Here is an 18,441-nt window from a genome sequence, read left to right as displayed (position 1 = left end):
TTCGATCTTGTCAGAGATGGTGGTTCGAGGCGGCAAAGTGATTGCTTTCTTGCCAGTGTCATGTGTCCTCCTCCTGTTTATTCACACCGGTACCAGATGAGACCGTAAGTGCAAGTCCTCAAAATGTACAAAATTATGACAGTCAGGACGAAGACGTCCTGCTGACCGCTCATATCGACGCTTGATTTTCGATTATTCAGAAAAAATGTGCTTTCCTTCCGTTCACCAGTTCGTTTGTTTAGATTTGAAAACGTAAGTTTACATTCATGTAACTCTGAATTGTCGCTAAATTGGTTCTATGACGAATTTATACGATTCTCTCGTCGTAAGTTAAACTTACCCTGAGCGCTGTTAATTTAATAGACAGCATTTGTTATTGCAACGAAATTACCGCTGATTTACTAATCAAAGGATTAAAGTGTTTTTTAACTTCTGATATTTGAATAGCGTAAAATTCTATATCATCACAAAAAAATAAATACATATGTGAATTGAGTCTTCTGTCGGTAAACAAAGCAATCAATTAATTAAACACAATTAACTAATCGTTACTAATTTAAATTTAATATTATGTGACATACTTTTTTTTTGTTCACAAAGGAACTAGGTAATTTACATTTTTTGAAACGTCATTTACTTATACACATATTTTGACACATCTGTTCCAAGAAAATGATAATTCCTTAATTTGAAATATGTTTATGAAATACATATTTACATGATACCACTATGTTTTGCTGTTTAACATATTTTTAAAACAAAGTAAAATTAACAAAATAAACACAAAAAATGAAAGACGCGAACAATTCACGCTACAAGCTATACAGGGTGGATGATTAAATTTTCCGCAAGCTTTAGCGCTCTTTACATAATAGCAACGTGACAACTGTACATACTATTCTGGACACGGAATCTTGGCCACAACTGACATTTAATTGAGTATGTGTGAACTGGCCTTTATTGAGTATAACCCAACTTTTGATTCGATAGTGCCATTTCCTTGCTTTTTTGATGTCACAAGAAAAACTTCAAAGTGATTTTTAATAATTGTCATTTATCAATGACACTAATGATTGGTTTACATCATTTTTTTTAGCAATGTCTAAAAAATGTTGCCCAAGATTTTTGTACACGATTGTCAGTCATTTAATTTCAGGCAGGCCCCGCTATATTACGTAATATCTGTACGTAATAAATTTACGGTGTTCGGCCGAAATTTACTAATTACACGTTATTAGCCAATTTCCAATCAACCTTAAAAAATTGACATGTTTTGCAGCACTTCTTGTGTTATCACGGAAGTTTTCATTAACCTCATAAATTCTTTAACCATAAATAAAAATGTGACAATCGTTAAAATATACGTGTTATATCATGCAGAGACTGCTGAGATTGTTTACTTATTTTTTATTTTGTGTTTTCCGATCAGTGGGATGATTTTTTTAATTTCATATTAAATTATAATGATCACCCGGTATATTATGTTAATTAAACTAATGTTTAAGAATTAAATTCAGTTAATTAATTTTATTTTTATAATAATATTGATTATACAGGCATTAAATTCTTTATTCACATAGTGCTAGACAATGTTAAAAAGCCCGAAGAAATATTGTCTAAAAGTGTAAATTAAACCAGCAATGAGACAGGAATCAAAATATGTATTTACAATCTTTGCCAAGATTTTTTTTAGCTGTCCATTTATTAGCTCAGTTGACATCTCTAGTAAACATTTCTATACGTGACAAAAATGGTTGAATTTAAGCAGCTAAATCCAGTATGGTGTAATTTGTTGTGAAATTAATTGTACAGGTGTCCATAAACAACTACAAACCGTTGGAGCCACTAGTATTCAGAATCGTCAAGCAGCTTAGATGGATGATTCATGACATCAAAAGACACCAATAAGATCCAATCGCAATTATTTTATTAATAAAGTGTGCGAATGCTAAGTAGCGTATTGAATTGCATAGCCAATTAGCATTCAGCTTTCTTTTATAGCTGTACTCTCTGTACGATAATGATTTAAATCTTTTCCGAGCAACTTTACATGTTTTAAATGGCAGAAATCACGAAATTAATGTTTAGACGACCTTTAAAAAAACAGAGGCAGAGGTTAATAACTTGAGGCAATTGAAGCAGATTCTTTACTTACCTTGCGGCGCAAGATCGTGCAATATCTTGTTACAATTATTTCTCTGGCGAATACATAAACGTACAATTTTGGGACAAGATGCAACCTGAAAATTGAAATCGTAAACGAGGAAAGATCTTATCGGAACTTCAGTGCATTTACTGATTACTAACCAATAATCAGCTAAACTTTTCATTTTTTAACCATAATCATATTGCTTTTTTTTCAGTCTTCTTGACAATGTATACACGAATATATGTACATATTTAAAAAAAAAAGTATGTCTTAAGGTCATCGGAGTTGACACTGTCTGAGTATGTATTTTCTTAATAGGTACTACAATAATTTGTTCTGTACTTTTAACTTTATTAAAAAAACCTACACACAAAAATTCCCTAAAGATCATACAGACCATAATGGAAAAATAAAAACCGTTGAGCATGTTAAAGAGGTTGTCATAAACATTCTGTTAATCATTCAGGAATAAAAAGATTTTGATTATTTTTTAAATGAAAAAAAGTTATTGTACTCGTAGATCCCTTGAAACTGTTTCAAAATTAAAAAGTGATTTTTAAACTCTTATGCTGTCATTAAATTATGTCTTATACAGGGTGTAATGGAAAAAAAAATACGCCATCATAGCGGCAATCTTCGCCATACGCGACACAGGAAACATCGTCAATTTAAACAGAAGTAATAAATTACACGTTCTGCTGTGGACCCACTGATGGGTGATGGTTTGCTTTCTGTTTTTAAAGGCAATAGTTCTTTTAACTGATTATTTTCGATTATTTTCGAAAACAAAAAATCAAATTTATTTATTAAATAACTTATAAGAAAAAACTTAGCTACCTCTAAACCATCATTTAATTTTAAAATTGGAATTCTTCCGGTGCTTTTTACCTCAATACAATACACAATACTGCCTGTATTGCTCAAACTGTAGTGGTCTATGCGTAGCTGACATCTTTTTGCAACCGACAACGTAACGTTAATGTTACGGTCTTAGTAGGGTTTAAATAGACCCTGATACACTGCAAGCATTAATAATTCGTTGCCTCAAGATTTCGATGCTGTCTGGGCAAGTAAGATGTAGTTTATCTTAAATATGTAAGTATTCTCAAGGAAAGAAATCCAGAGGAGACAGATCTGGAGAACGAGCTGACTGCTGGATTAGTTCCCATGTGCCAATCCAATTTTTGCCGAATTGTTCTTGTATATAATTAATGTTTATTCGAGCATTGTGGGTCATGGTTCCGTCTCGTCCAAAAACGAAGCTACGCTGGAATTTTAAAACGAATATAATTTGCTAGATCTTGCCTTAACAAAGAATGGACCATAATTGGACCATCGCCCATCAATGGGTCCCCGATAAAAAGTATTAATTATTACCACTGTTTATAGAATTATTTAGAACCATTTTGTTTCCTGTGTTGCCTTTTCAATTTGGATCAGGAATAGGATAAAAATATGATGGTTATGATGGCATCCGTTATATTACACTCTGTATATTCTTGTTGCTGATAATATTTGGGGTTAAACCAACAATTTTACTTCTTTGATACGTGAAAAAGAAAGAAGTATTTTGTTAGATTTAATATCAGAAAAAGACAACAACAAAATAAAGTTTCAAAATTGGATACCCTATACATATTTTGTAAGGGCCTAACCAGTATATTAATTTTCTCACAAATAAAACAAGAATTAATTGACGAAATTATAATACTTCATTATTGCAGTCTTGGACCATTTTGATTCAAAATATGTATAATTTATCTTCAAGCGGTCGAAAATCGCGACTTGAAACACTAGGAGTTGAAATGTCCACAGGCGGCTTGACCGAGTCAAAAGTAAGGTCATTTGAAGCAGAGATATTTAGTTATTAAATTATCATATATTATACAACTAGAGGATTGAAAATTCTCGATTATACGAGACGTGTTGCCCGGAAACACCACGAGATCGTAGATCGAGTGGTGTTTCCGGTAACACGTCGAGTAAACGAGAATTTTCCATCCTCGAGTTGTATACGGGTAGACTATATCATGAATTAAATAAATAAATAAATAAATAAATAAACAGGTTCCCGAAATCGACTGGGCGCATTCAGTAGCAGAGCGATTTGATGTGACGTTGATGTGACGGTTAGCGAAAAAAATTTTGTAAGTTAAGGTGGCGAGCGAAAATACAAAGGTTGGTATATTCGAATATACAAAGGTTCGTATATTCGAAATCGCCCTGGTTACTACAATAACCGCTGTAATACATGGTAACTAAAGAAAATCAAAGATTCTTATTGGTTTATAAAGTAATGAATGATATAGTCCCTATTAAAAAAAGCCTCTAAAAAAGCGAAATAACGAAATTATTACCCAATATTTAACCGGTGCCACTGTGGTGTAACACTAGTCGTCATTCAGAGTAGGTCTTTTTGTGCTTCGCCCAGTTGCTCATCAGTCTCTGGGCTTAGCATAAAAAGAGTCACTTCTACTCTTAATGAGATAATCTACTCTTTTAGTCATGTCTTACAATATTTCCATTTTTTCTTTACTTTTCTTCAATCGACATCTAAAGTAACATGTTATGACTCTACATATTTTTGGCAGGCTTCTGCGATACACAGGTGGTCGCGAAGTCGTTCCCGGTCCTGTCCGACCGTTGATAAATTCGTAATTTATGTGTATTACCGAATTCCGTGTGTTCACGATAATATAAAATATGTAAATAAGTCTGATGCTTGTAAAGTTGGTAACTTATGTGTAATGGCTCCCGTTAATCATCACGAAAATAGAAAGACCTCTGTTCGTTTAATAAATGATAATCCTCCTTTTATGTGGTATCGATCGGCCAATTAAATACTGAAATCATCAATGTCAATACTTAATGGCGTAATTATAATGCCGGTACGTACCCGCAAATTAAACTGTTGTGTTTGTGTCCGGACTAACGGGGTAAGATTCCCAAGTAAAGAAATAACGAAAACAGGAGAGAGACATGTTAGTATCGATTGTGCACTTTCGACGTTATAAAACTGTTATCGAATCGGACTCTAATAAGCGATTATGGGGTACGTGCGCGAATATGTCACATACGCACGCGACTAAGGCCTTGCATGTCTCGGATAGGTCCTTCGTGACTCCCTTCATATGAGTTTTATTCTAGGAATTTAATATGAATTTTGATCGGTTAATTGTTTACATGATTTGTGTATGCGGCAGGGGAAAAACGGGATTGACCCCGCGGAGGAATCGATCCCCGGGTTGGAAACCAACGACGGAATTCGCACGTTTTTTCCGTCAGGTGGTGATGTTTGTTAATGTTTGACCGTGCCGCTCGGTGCAAATTGTTGCGCGCTCTAAAACATGTAGGATATATCTCCCAACGAAATAAAGCGTCATCTAAATTTGCAACTCTTTAAAAAAATCAATTTTCTCTTTGCAATTTTTCGACCTATATCTAACGTAATCAATGCACAAATTTTCAACAGAGATATTTTTCAACCAATATTATTTTTTTCTTAGGTTTAAAAATAAACAATTTTATTCGAGCAGAATATGAAGAGTAATGGGCGCACATTATAAAACATGAAATTACCTCTAGTGTAAATTAGAACCAAAGTGTCAACCGGATTAGCATCTTATATAAAAAAAAATATTTTTCTTACTTAAAATTTTATATTCCACCTCGTACATGTCAACGATAAAACCCAAAACCAGCTAAGTATCACTGCTTGTAGTTTTTGTTTTTGTTTCTTGAACAAAAAAGGTGACAGTCATGTCTTTATTTTGTTTTATTTATTTTTTTAATATACAGGGTGTATCTGAAATACGGGTGGTAATTTTAACCATTGGAAGAACTCGCCAATTCATGAAACTTTTCTCTATAACATTTTGCAAAATTCGCAAACATTTTCAAAGATTTTTTGCCCCCCAATTTTTACCAAACGAGTCGTTTTGTGTGATTAACTAGTCTCTATTTTTTTGTAACCCTTACCCATAGGCAGGTATAGTATTTTTATCCCTAGTAGAAATATTGACTAAAATCAGAAATCACACCAACAAAGAAACAATCTTAAAACACCCCATCCGGTAATTTATGGTGGGGTGTTAAATAATCTCAGCCAAATATTTGGCGGCAAAAATGACCGGTTTCTTATCTGTAAGTGAATTGTAAACTGCTTCTTTGTTGGTGTGATTTATGATTTTAGTCAATATTTCTATTAGGGGTAAAAATACTACAGGGTGTTTTCGAAGTTGAGGCGTTCCTCGTAACACGAGATACTATACATTATTCTTAAGAATTTTAGCCTAAATCTTCTTAGTAAAATGTTTGTATTAACGGAGATAATTGATTGTATATTTTTATTGTTTTCTAAAATTTTGAGTACGGTCCTGTCTATTTCTCCGCTGTACTAGATTAATAACTGACGTGGCCCAGGATGGTGTTTTTCTGGAAATCGCTCTGCGTACTCTCTGGACGCCGCAGCTGCATTCTGAGAACTTGATAACATTGCCCATACCTACATTAGCAACATATCTGTGAGCTCATTATTTTCGTAATGATAAAGCCATTCCGACTAATTAGATGACACCTCTGACAGAATTTTTGATTAACGTCCATGGTCATTTGATTTTTTTTTTGTCAATTCTAATTTCTAACAAATCAGCGCAAATTTGAGCAGGACCGGTTTCAAAAATTTCAAAAAAATTAACTTATTGTATTTTCATTGCCGTACACATTTTACTAAGGTGACTTTGGCTAAAACTCTTTAGAACAACGCATACTATCACATGTTAAAAGGAACACCTCAACTTCAAAAACACCCTGTATATACATTTTGATGCCTAATTTATCCCACATTTTAAATCAATTTGTAACGGTTTTTCGCAAAAAATTCAAATAGAAAAAACGTTTCATTTAACAAGCTCTACTACCTGTTAAAATTAACACACGCATTTTAGATACACCCTGTATACTTCATTCATTGTCGTTGTAGTTAGTGTAATTGTCATTATTGTTGTCATCGTTACTATTGTTGTTTTCAGATAATCTTGCTATATTTGATTTAATTAGGAACATATGGGGTGTCTTTTGCAACTGCAAGGAACACATTGAGTGCTAGTAAAATATTTCGTGAACCACCCCATATAGTTCCATCGTTTTTGTTCTTGTTTCACCACTAGTTCGTTTTTGCAGAAATTCAAAATTCCGGAGGAGACGAAAGAGAATGACGACCGTGGTCTGACGCCGACCTCCAAGAGAAACTCCGGCAAAACCCAGACCCCAAGCTTGACCTTAACTTCGGGCAAGATGACCCAGTCCCACTACTCGCTGAGATGGAACAACCATCAGACGCACATCCTGGCGGCGTTCGACGCCCTCCTCCAGGCCGAGACTCTGGTAGACGTGACGTTGGTGTGCGCCGAGACGTCGGTCCGCGCCCACAAGGTGGTGCTCAGCGCCTGCTCGCCCTTCTTCCAGCGGATATTCTCGGAGAACCCCTGCAAGCACCCGGTCATCGTCCTGAAGGACTTCAGCGGGTGGGAAGTGCAAGCCATCGTAGACTTCATGTACAAGGGCGAAATCAGCGTCGTACAGGAACAGCTCCAGAGCCTGATCAAGGCCGCGGAGAGCCTGCAGGTGCGCGGCCTCGCCAACCAGGACCCCTTCGGCGTGGACAAGGAGTCCACCTCCATCATCAACCAGACGCCCACGCCCTCCACGTCGCCCAACGAGTTCGAAAGGAGCTACTTCGGCAGGTAAATGATCAATCGGATTTAGACGACGATCCCGTGCGAGCCTCGTTAAATATTAATCATTGCTCCAGGTTCCCGACGCCGGGGATCACCGTCCGGACGCCAGGAGAGCGCTCGTCGCCCTTCTCGCCCTTATCCTGCCCCTCCAACTACGAACCCTCGGTGAAGCTGCCCCACATGTCCAGGCTGTCGTTCCCCGAGTCCCTTCTCCCCAGGCCCGAGTGCCAGTCCCCAATCCCTCGACGGAAACAGGCCAGACCCCGGCGGCGGTCGGGCGAGATGTGCGGCCCCCAGGACTTGACGAAACCGTCCCCGCCGCCCTCCGACGATCCCGCCCCCGAGAACCTGAGCGTGAAGAAGCCCGTCAGGGAGGACAGGCACAAAGAGGAGGACAAGATCCGGACGCCAGACCCGTCGGGGAGTCCCGAGATCGACCTGAGCATGGGCAGCGGCGCCAAGGAGTTCAGATCCTCGCCACCTGTTAGTCTGCAGCCCACTCTCAACATGAAACAAGAAATTGATAGCCACTCGCCTCTACCGTTCCCACCCATGCCGTCAGTTTCCGCACTTACCATGACTCCTCCGCAGAGTAAATGTAAGTTTTTGCGGGAAGTTTTTTCTTCGTTGCTTGCAAATCACTAGGAAATCGACGAGTGTGACTCATTCGGCCAACACGAAAATGCCGCGGTAATTGAATATTGTTATTATCGATGGCTTGATGGATGATCGAGCGCGGTTGCCGTTGCGGGAGTGTGAATACATTATTGTTGTTTATGCGTTTGTGACCACCCCGTATGTGAAGCATTTATCACTTCTTGCACGCCTCCTACAGGGCGAGAATAATTACGAGGTTCAAATATTTTTCCAAACAAAATAAAAAACAAGAAAACGAAAAGTACTGTTGAAAAACAAGTACAAGACGTTCTGAGAACAAAAGTGAAGAAAAATCCAGTGTGCCCTGTTTTGTTGTATCGTGTTGTGTAAAAACTACTACTTGCATACCAGGGTTCTAAAGTGCCATTTTCATCCCTCTTGTAATTATTGCCCTCGCTGCACTAGTCCAATACACTAACACTCAGGGTGAAAAGATGCTCTTTAGTCTCCTGTCATATAATACAAACATTTTTTGTTTTCTTTACATTTTGCAAAAAGTGAAAAATATGCTATTTAGATTAATTGAATGATTCGAATGAAAACTCTTAATTGGGCGATATAAAAATAAGTTATTTAATATTTCCTATATTTGTGTTTCTTTTAACTAACTACGTTAATAAATTAAAACTGTCGTTCATATTTCACTCGATAAAAAAGCTTCAGTTTTCTGTAAAAATAAATAAAGCAAAAAATTGGAAACCCTAATGTCATTGTAATTTTATGCTTTGATGACCACTTTGTAAAAACATTCACACTTCATGTGATGATTATCGACGTTTTCTTTAATTATTTATCTTTTTATTCAAATGTAATTATAACCGACAAGTACACTTCATGCTTAATAGAAACACTTTTCGCTTTTTGCAAACCGAGCTAAAATAGAAAGCACCGCGTCTCAAGTTTTTCTCTCACATAACCTCAAAAAACTTTTCCGCCCTTACATAACCTCACTCTGACCAGAAGTATTGATTGATGCGGCCAAGATTTGATCGATAGATCGGTCGATCAATCAATCAAATTAATGATCGATTTCTAACTCCTCGTTTCGCACACCGTTCAAAAAATGCCAACTAAACGGCAGCGAATCGATTCGATTATCGCGGTCACGTCATGATTAATGATGGTGTGATTGGTCAAGCGACGATCACGTGATGCATATTTGATCCAACTGTCATTTTGCTACGTCTCTATAGCCTGCTCGGCGTTTTATTATTCTTACGTATTTAGTGTTATTTTTTCTCGAGTCGGATGAATAATGGAGGACGCGCTGATTTATTGAAAATGAAGTTGGAACTTCTCTGTTGAATAGGAGCGATATATTTTTAATGAGGATTCATGTACTTATTAAAGACGGTTTTTTCTCCCCCCTGAATTATCCATGGGGATAAAATTTTATTTTCGTAATAATTATAAGAAATACCGGAGGAGTTTCACGCAAGCCATAAATAATTCAGGGACTCGTACACGGCGATCGACCATAGATGCATTAACTCAGAGAATTACGGATAAATAGATACATACCGGGAGGTTTTAAAGCAAAAACGACAATGAATGCTAATAACGATACAACATAACGATTCCAATTTCCCCAAAAAATCTAATTCTACCGATTTCCTTTACTATTAGTTCTAAATATTCCACATTATACAGAGGGTTATTGTAAATATATAACTGTAGTCCAAGTAGGCGTAAAAACTGAATAGTTAGTAAAATTTATGGTTGCCGCTTCATATAAAAAACATCAAAATGATGTGAATAAGTGAGTACACACCGTTCACACACAGGAGTTAAATTGGATGCAAAACAACTCAGTATTTTTAGAATTGGTTGCAAAACAACTCAATATTTTTGGATTCAATCGTTAATTTCAAAAAAATAAATAAAATTCTCATCACCGCACTTTTCACTTAAAAAATGACAGTGGCAGCGACAAAAATTGACAGTTTACATGAAAGCGGCAAAAATTTCATGGCCTGTTTCGACTACAATCATTTATAATAATTCTGTACCTATACTCCTTATTTCTACATTTCTTTCTTTATGTCTATAACTCATCTACAATTCGTTTTATCCTTTCCTTTTTTCTTTACTTTTTTTTTCATTCATGTATCTTCTCATGTATATCTTGTTGCTTCCTTCCTATTCACCCAGCATACATTTACTGGGTCAAAAGTACCATTGTTATTTGATTTTTCTCCCACTTATTCTCCTGACCATCCTTCTCTCAAAATCTATGCTTTGTTCTGCTTTCTGTACCTATATCTTATCGTTTGTTTTTTAAAATTCACCTCAAAGTAGGCGTTGAAGAGTCAAGTGTGAACGCACCACGGATTACAGATCACGGATCAGCTATTTAAATCTAACCTCACTTTTCGCATTGTTTGTGTTTTTACTCTGCAGACTGACGAGTGGCGCGTTCACAATCGACTTTTCAACGCCAACTTTGAGGTGACATTTTAAAAAACACCCGATATATGGGGGTAATCCATCTCACACCAATCTATACGGCTTTTAGAGTAACTTGTCGTCACCAACCTACGTTGGGTTTTTTCCATTTGAAGATTATATTATTATAAAAAAATTACATCAGATTCTTTTTCCAGTTTTCGGCTTGGATTCGCCCCTAGGACTGTTCCCTCCTGGACTCGACGGCTGCAGGAATCCCCTGTTCGACTTGACGGACCCGCGGACCACCCCCGACTCTCAGCTCTTCGTCAAGAAAAAGAGTAAGTCTCGTCGAAGCTTTCGCCTTCAGTTTTATTAACAGGGCGGTTTCAGTGGGGCGCCCCAAGGGCCAGCACTCGGCCCCTCGCGGCGGCCCCCCGCGCTCGTGGACCAACGCCGAACTGACCGAAGCCCTCCAACACGTGTGGAACAAGAAGATGACGACGAGCCAGGCGTCGCGCATCTTCGGCATCCCCTACAACTCGCTGCTGATGTACGTCCGCGGCAAGTACGGTAAGAGCCTGAAGCTGGAGCAGTTGCGGAAGGACTGCATCGGGGGGCCGGCGCCCTCAATGGACATCCTCAGCATGGGCAACAACAACAACAACTCGTGCAAGAGCGACCGGGACAACGAAGCTATCCAGCCGAACACGCGGCCCTCCAGCACCGAAGAGCACCCCCAGCCGCCGGTGTTCAACCCTTTCGCGCACAACTTCTACCCGGACTTCGGCACGGGGTTCCCCATTCCCGTCAGCATGATCCACCTGCTGCCACAGAGCGAGAAGAGCAGGGATCACTACGGGGCCCAGCAGCAGGTCGACGACGACTGCAAGGGCGAAAGGGTGAAGAAGGAGATGGACGACGAGGACATGTTCAGACCGCCGGCGCTCACGGTGGACGACCGGCGGGAGCTGGTTCAGCAGAACGGGCAGGACTAAGGGGTCGCGGTTGATTCTTTTTCGTTGTTTAAATGTTGTTTCTTAGACTAATAAGCTGTACGTGCTTCCTAATTTTTCTCATTCGTTTCCGGTATTAGAAAGATGTTCGCTCGAATTCTCACTGAAGGCTTCAGTGACAATTCGATTTTTTATAAGACTGATATATCATATTGCCAACGTTCCAACAATTGACAGTTTATTATTTACAGACTACCACTTTACAGTTCCTCGCATATTTTAATACATATACAGATTTTTATTGACCGAAGATGTATTTCTATGATATACAAGGTTTTCTGTTCACAGCTCCTCGGCCCGGGTAACCCCCGGGCCCCCAAAACAATTCTCAACTGCGATATTAGTAACAGTAATTTTTTACGCAAGTTTGTACAGTAACAGATTATAATGATATAACAGAATATTTTGTTCTACAGAAACGCTACTTTCAGTATTTTTGTAACCTGACCCAATAATACAGACTATTATACAGATTTTTATACAATTTACAGCAGTTAATCGTTGATACTATGAAAACGTTGGAACCGACTGAAATTTATTTGTTGACTCTCAACGTTGTGATTGTTATTATTTATTCGATATTCTCACCTGGTTTCGTGTTTTGGCAAGATGATTGAAAAAGCGGTCTAGGAAAATTACAAACAAACCTACCGGACAAGCCTTTAGACATGCAAACAAAAAGAAAACCTGCAAGACAAAAAAATACATAAAACGTTTGTACAAAAAACTATGTGTTGACTTAGTGTATGTATACATAAGATTCTGAACTAATGTAGAGCAAATTCGGTGTGTTATTGCAAATGAGACATTTGCGCTGTATAAATTTAGGTCATTCTAGGTATACGGTCAACAAAAGAAAAACCAATGTACAAATCTTCTCTCTTAAAACTTTGGCTGCAAGTGAAATTCAACCGCTTTTCATCTCGACATGGTCACGCTAGCGTGACGCCCGCATTTTTGTGATAACTATTTTCTTACTTGAGTCGGTTATGATTCGCACTATCACCGCTTGGGTGCACTTCGAGCACTTGGATTCTGTTCCATTACGTCCATTGCAGGGTACTAGTGAGTTCAAAAACTTGCAGTTTCAAATTCGAATCATACAAACTCGATGACACATCACTAGGATAATAATTTCAGATAGGATTCTTACTCTGTGTGATTCTTTCCTTTTGTTCTTCAGTCGCTGATTGTATTATATTTAAAGAAAAAAATAATAATGTAAATTAGGATTCTTGATAAAATGTGATAACAGCCCATGCGGCTCGACATTTGTTAGATATATTTAGTAGTAGTACGGGACGGGACTGGCAGATGGCGGCTTTTGTGTCCTGACAGACGTTTGACGGTCCCGTCTTCAAGTGAGATATATGTTACCACTATTCTTCTGTTTATTTATTGAATTCCCTCGATTTCCTACTCTTTTCGAATGAAAAAAAAAACTTATCGACGAAGGTTGTGCACTTATAGTATTATTTTTTATGTTTCGCTTTTATTTATGATTTTGCGCTTCAGAGTTCCTTGAGTTGTTCAGATATTATAATTAGCCCGTGGAGGGACGGTCCGGTCGCGACGACCTCCGGAACCTTCCCTCTATGCTCCACAGAGATTATGATACAGTAAATAAAGGAAATGGTGCTGGTAATTTTAATGTTAAGTTGTACATATGACACACAGACATTCCTATGAAAGTATTATTAATTCTTTGCAGGTAGAATTTTAACTATTTTTTGTGAGTTCCTTTTGTGTATAGTTAGAGCACCTGTTAGTTAGTTAGGTTTCTGTTTAGTTAAGCACTGTTTTTTTATTTATTCGTTTAGTTATGCACAAGCACAAAATAGACAATATTGATGAGTAAAAAAAGTAAAAAAAAGTACGTTAATTAATAATCCGCCGATGCAGGGTATTTGAGTTGTCCCCTCAGCAGCAGTACCGAAAAATACTCGAGTGCAATATTTTCGAAATTCGTTCGTTTTTTAGATGTGTAAAAGAATTTTCGGAATTCTGAAAAGGAACGTATCCTTGGCATAATTGTGTATAAAATTTAATGTTGCAATCTGTAAATGGTGCAATTTGTAAAAAAAATAATTACAATAGATAAGATTAAATATGTTAAAAAATGATGATGAAAAAGTGTGAAGCTCGGGCACCTCGTACTTTTCAGTTTCAGTTTTCAGTTGTGGGTTTCTCGCGGAATCAAGTTAAAACAGGGTAAATTAAAACAATATCCATAGAGATTTATTTTACAAATCGACGAATAACGAAAGTAAATAATCACAATGTATACCAAATGGAGCACAGTATACAAATATAGATTGTTAGCAAACTAGTTCGTTGCTGGGACACAGTAACTAACTATTTTGCCTCGTACGAGGTGTTACTATATGACAAATGTGCATTTTACAGCACATATAATAAGAACATTGTATTATAAATATGTAGGTACATACATTATACAAAATAGATATTTGATATTTAGGTAGGCCTAGTTTTTGATGATGTTAAAATAAAATTAATAAAGCTTCGTGAAAACGACGTTTTTCAATGTTTCCCTAGCCCTCGTACGAAAGAGGCTTCCCAAAAAACCTAAATCCACCTTTTTATTTTGAAACAAACAAACAAAGTAAAGACAAATAATTAATCTAAAAACTTGTGAAAAAGAAATTTTTAATTTCAAAAACGTTTACACTTTGCTGCGGGCCTTACAATGTTCAAATTGTCCTATTTATAAGAAGATTGTTGCAGCGACGATACTGTTTTTGTTAGTTTTCCTATTTCAGTTGAAAGTGGCTCAGTTTATCCAGGCAAATTTTAAACAAAGACAATTTTTATTAAAAAAAAACATAAGTAAAGGCCGTGGCAAAATTAAAAGACCACCACCTGTTGAATTAAGTTGGTGAAAACAAAATTACACCAAGTGTACTATTACTAGGATGCCAGGACCAATCAAATTTAACTACACAACGTTGCCGGTTGATTTTCTGGGGAGAATGCAGTGTTATTTGGTTATTTGATTTTAGCACGACGTTTAGGGCACTGACCTCTATAACATGGACCGAGGATGCTATGTTTCAAAAGTGAAGCAAAAAAGTCGGCCATATTGCTAGTCTCAGTTTTTAGTAACTTTCTTTTTGTCCAGTTGTTAACTGAATTCTCTCCTGCGTTTCACCGGAGTTCACTGACGTTTGACGTTGACACCTGTGGTTGACACTGACTGTTGACTAGTTAATAGATATATGGTGTTGTGCTCGTTGTTGGGCATAGATAAAAGACGTTGTTGGGAACGAGTTAAATATAACCTAACTTTTACAGTTTTCCACGCCAGTAACCGATATAATTGTTAAGATTCATGTATAAACATTTTTCGTTATACATTAGATTGTTACCGATTACATTTTAGTTGTAAATAATTTATCAAGATCGTCCACCGTAAGAGAGGGGATTATAAAGGTATCGAGAAAAATTCACCATGAAAATAAAAACCTTGTAGAGAAGATGAAAAGTCAAATTCAAAAGGAAAAAGCAAAGCGAAGACTATTGGAAAAAGAATACAGACGTATTAAAAAGAAAATCAGGAGTATCACTGTTTGGGGCCTAATGGGGGCTCCAGGAATTGCTCGGAACCAAATGGGGCTCCTGGGTTTGCTCAGCCTAATGGAGGCTTCACTGGTTTGACTGTAGGCGCGCGTGAACTGACACACCGTATCGCTTTGTGTAAAACCTTTATTTACATTTATACAATTCTTTGGACCGTACGACCGTACTCGAGATGTTGGGTAAGAATGACTTCTGACTTGTGACTCTGACTGTTCTACCCTGAGTCCATCTCGGTACTGTCGTCTCAAATCTCTCTCTTCACCCACGCAGGGGTGGTTCTCGGTTCTGAAAGGAGGGGGGTGGCTCTACGCCCCGACAATCACTTTAAAATGTAAAGAATGAAATTATCTTAGCCTTGCAACCCTAGTACAAATTTTATTGGATACAGTTATACACTATTTTGAAGTTGTGTCCACTGTATGGGTTGGAAAATTATTATTTGCAACAGCATTTTTTTCATATTTTTGAAGTTGGCATAAAAACTGAATGTAAAATTTATCGTTGCCACTCCATATAAAAATTTTCAAAATAATAAATAAACAGAACATTGGAAAGGAACAAACTTGTAATTTAAACAGAGGGAGTAACAATATTAACAAAATAAAGATTCTTACAATGAACATTAATTACTGATTACTAAATATTACAAGTCGTGACAATTTTTTCCTAATTAAGCTTTTGTGAAGCTGCTCACTTTCTTAGCAGCTTCATGATGGAGCCGTATTTTTAAATAACTTCCACAAATTTCCGTGCATGTGACTACGATACCGATACGATATCAGCGATGCCACTAAATCTGCCGCCAACAGCATTTTGGTGTAAAACTAAAAGTTTCCAGTGTGGGACTACAAAGATGGCCGACTTTTTTGCTTCACTTTTGCTGTGGCAGGGAGTACTGTACACGCAGTCCATGTTATAGAGGTCAGTGGTTTAGGGTAGAATAACCGTTTAGGGGACAATGGTTGAAAAAAGTTTGAGAGGCACTGACTTTACGACGACTTTTAAAAGAACTCTGCTAAGAGAACGGGAGCCCCTGGAATTTGAGCTTCTGCCTTATAGATGGCGCCCGACCGACCTTGCTTTTAAACTCTTGCAGATACAAGGAATTAATTACATTCTTTTGATTTTACCTTATTGCAACTCAAGATACTTTTAAAACGGGACACGGGATTTATTTGTTTCGGATCCTTACTGGCGATAATATAAGAAACATCTAGGTACCTTGTCGGATGATGTGGTGGAAGTTTGAAGTGGTCCGGGAAGTTCTCAGGAACAGAGACGAGAAAAACAGGAAACAGGATCAACCACATTCTTTCACTTTGTTCTAAATCTAAACAATCACACTAAATGGAACGATATAATAAAAGCAATTTAAATTTGTATTACTGGCGGAATCTAACACTTAGACTTATGACATCTGCTACCAACGGATTTACTGCCAATCGTTACCAAAAAAAGTACTAAAATGTTAAACAGCGAATACGAGAAATGATACAAAAGTGAAGAAAAACCAGAAATTGCAATCACGCAAAATAAACGTGTTAATTTTGTATTTTTGCTAAATATGCGAACCGTTTTCATCTATTACTAGAGTGCTTTCAAAATGAAACCTAGACATCACGTGGTGCCTAAGTCGCTTGATTATGACGTAAATTATAGTGTTTTATATTTAAGCCATAAATAAACCGAACAAAGACCCTACTTAAAGAAATTTTTTGTTATATTGTGTCTGTCAATCACTAGACGGTCTCGGACAAAAAAAAACCTGGGGTATTACTCAGAATAGGGTCTTTGTTCGGTTGACTTATTTTATGGCTTAAGTCAAAATTCCTTATAAAAATAAAAACACTATAGGTACTATATACAGGCTGTCCCAAAAATGGCGTACTAACTACTTACTACCGTATCGAGGATGTTGAAATGTACACGAAAAAAATATGGAAAAAATTTTTCAGACAAAAGAATTAATTTTTATTATTCTTTCGTATCCCACTTCCACCCGGCGGCACGGCAATTTTGCCGGAGTACATACACTATTACGGATAATACTATCAAGTAATAGAAAAATGTGTTACACAGTCTAGGACTGGTTTACAAATCTATGAGGGGCATGATGACCAACTCAATAGACTGGGACCAATGGCTTAACGTGACTTCCGAATCACGAGACAGAATATAGCCTTTTTTTTAAATTTCGCCCTGGGTCGGAATTGAACCCGCGACCCCCGCGTCCCTGAGCCGAAACGAACTCCGTTAGGCTATATTCTGCCTAATAATGGTAATACAATGTAAACAAAGATGTACTCGTACAACATTACCATGCAACGTTACCGTAGTGGATTTAAAATAATTTTTTCGATTTCCAAAGCTTCTAAATTCTCTATTATGCAGGATTAGATATTGGTAGTGAGTAATCTTGTACTTTGTGATAATGTGTACGATTAGAAGTAGCTGTCATGACAATTTAATAAATATATTTTGAAATAATTTACCTGTTAAATGCTGCTTTCAAAGACTGCCAAATCAGCAAATAAGTCCAATAGAATTTTTTTAACATTTTTCTGACGTTTACGGTAGTCTCTTCTACACCGTAGTGCACCGTTAGTACGCCATTTTTGGGACACCCTGTACATATCTACTTCTCGATTTGAACTCACTCTATTAAATGATTATTAAAAAAGTTAAGTAACGAGAATTGCAGTTAAAGGACTAATTACTGCTTTAATCTATGGAATTACCTACTGTACCAACGAGCCATTTCCAACAACTGTACCTATTAGTTACGAGTAGTTAAAGGTTTCAAAAAATTACTAGGTATGTTAACAAGAATACTCTTTTACTCTATTAAAAAATCCAAAGACACTATTATTAAAATTTCTCTTATTTGCTGATTTCAGTT

General features: G+C 37.2%; 1 protein-coding gene and 1 long non-coding RNA gene across 3 annotated transcripts in view; one reads left to right on the top strand and one right to left on the bottom strand.

Moving 5' to 3' along the window:
• lov (jim lovell) overlaps positions 1-14,480 on the top strand; it is a 106,841-nt gene extending 92,361 nt beyond the window's left edge. For both annotated transcript variants that reach the window (XM_069059719.1, XM_069059720.1), the window contains 4 exons: positions 7,331-7,893; positions 7,962-8,485; positions 11,148-11,270; positions 11,323-14,480. In XM_069059719.1, coding sequence (XP_068915820.1) covers positions 7,331-7,893; positions 7,962-8,485; positions 11,148-11,270; positions 11,323-11,927 — 1,815 coding nt within the window. In that variant the 3' untranslated portion in view covers positions 11,928-14,480. The remainder of the gene's footprint in view (positions 1-7,330; positions 7,894-7,961; positions 8,486-11,147; positions 11,271-11,322) is intronic.
• Positions 1,483-16,976, bottom strand: LOC138139469 (uncharacterized). Its single transcript, XR_011162301.1, has 3 exons — positions 16,764-16,976; positions 2,156-2,240; positions 1,483-2,093 (listed from the first exon to the last, which is right to left on the bottom strand). It is a non-coding gene; the product is annotated as an uncharacterized lncRNA (long non-coding RNA).
• Positions 16,977-18,441: the final 1,465 nt, after the last annotated feature.

The sequence above is a fragment of the Tenebrio molitor genome, chromosome 9 (assembly GCF_963966145.1).
Source record: "Tenebrio molitor chromosome 9, icTenMoli1.1, whole genome shotgun sequence".
Lineage (NCBI taxonomy): Eukaryota > Metazoa > Arthropoda > Insecta > Coleoptera > Tenebrionidae > Tenebrio > Tenebrio molitor.
The sequence above is the reverse complement of the archived record's forward strand: the minus strand, read 5'-3'. Positions and strand labels throughout refer to the sequence as shown.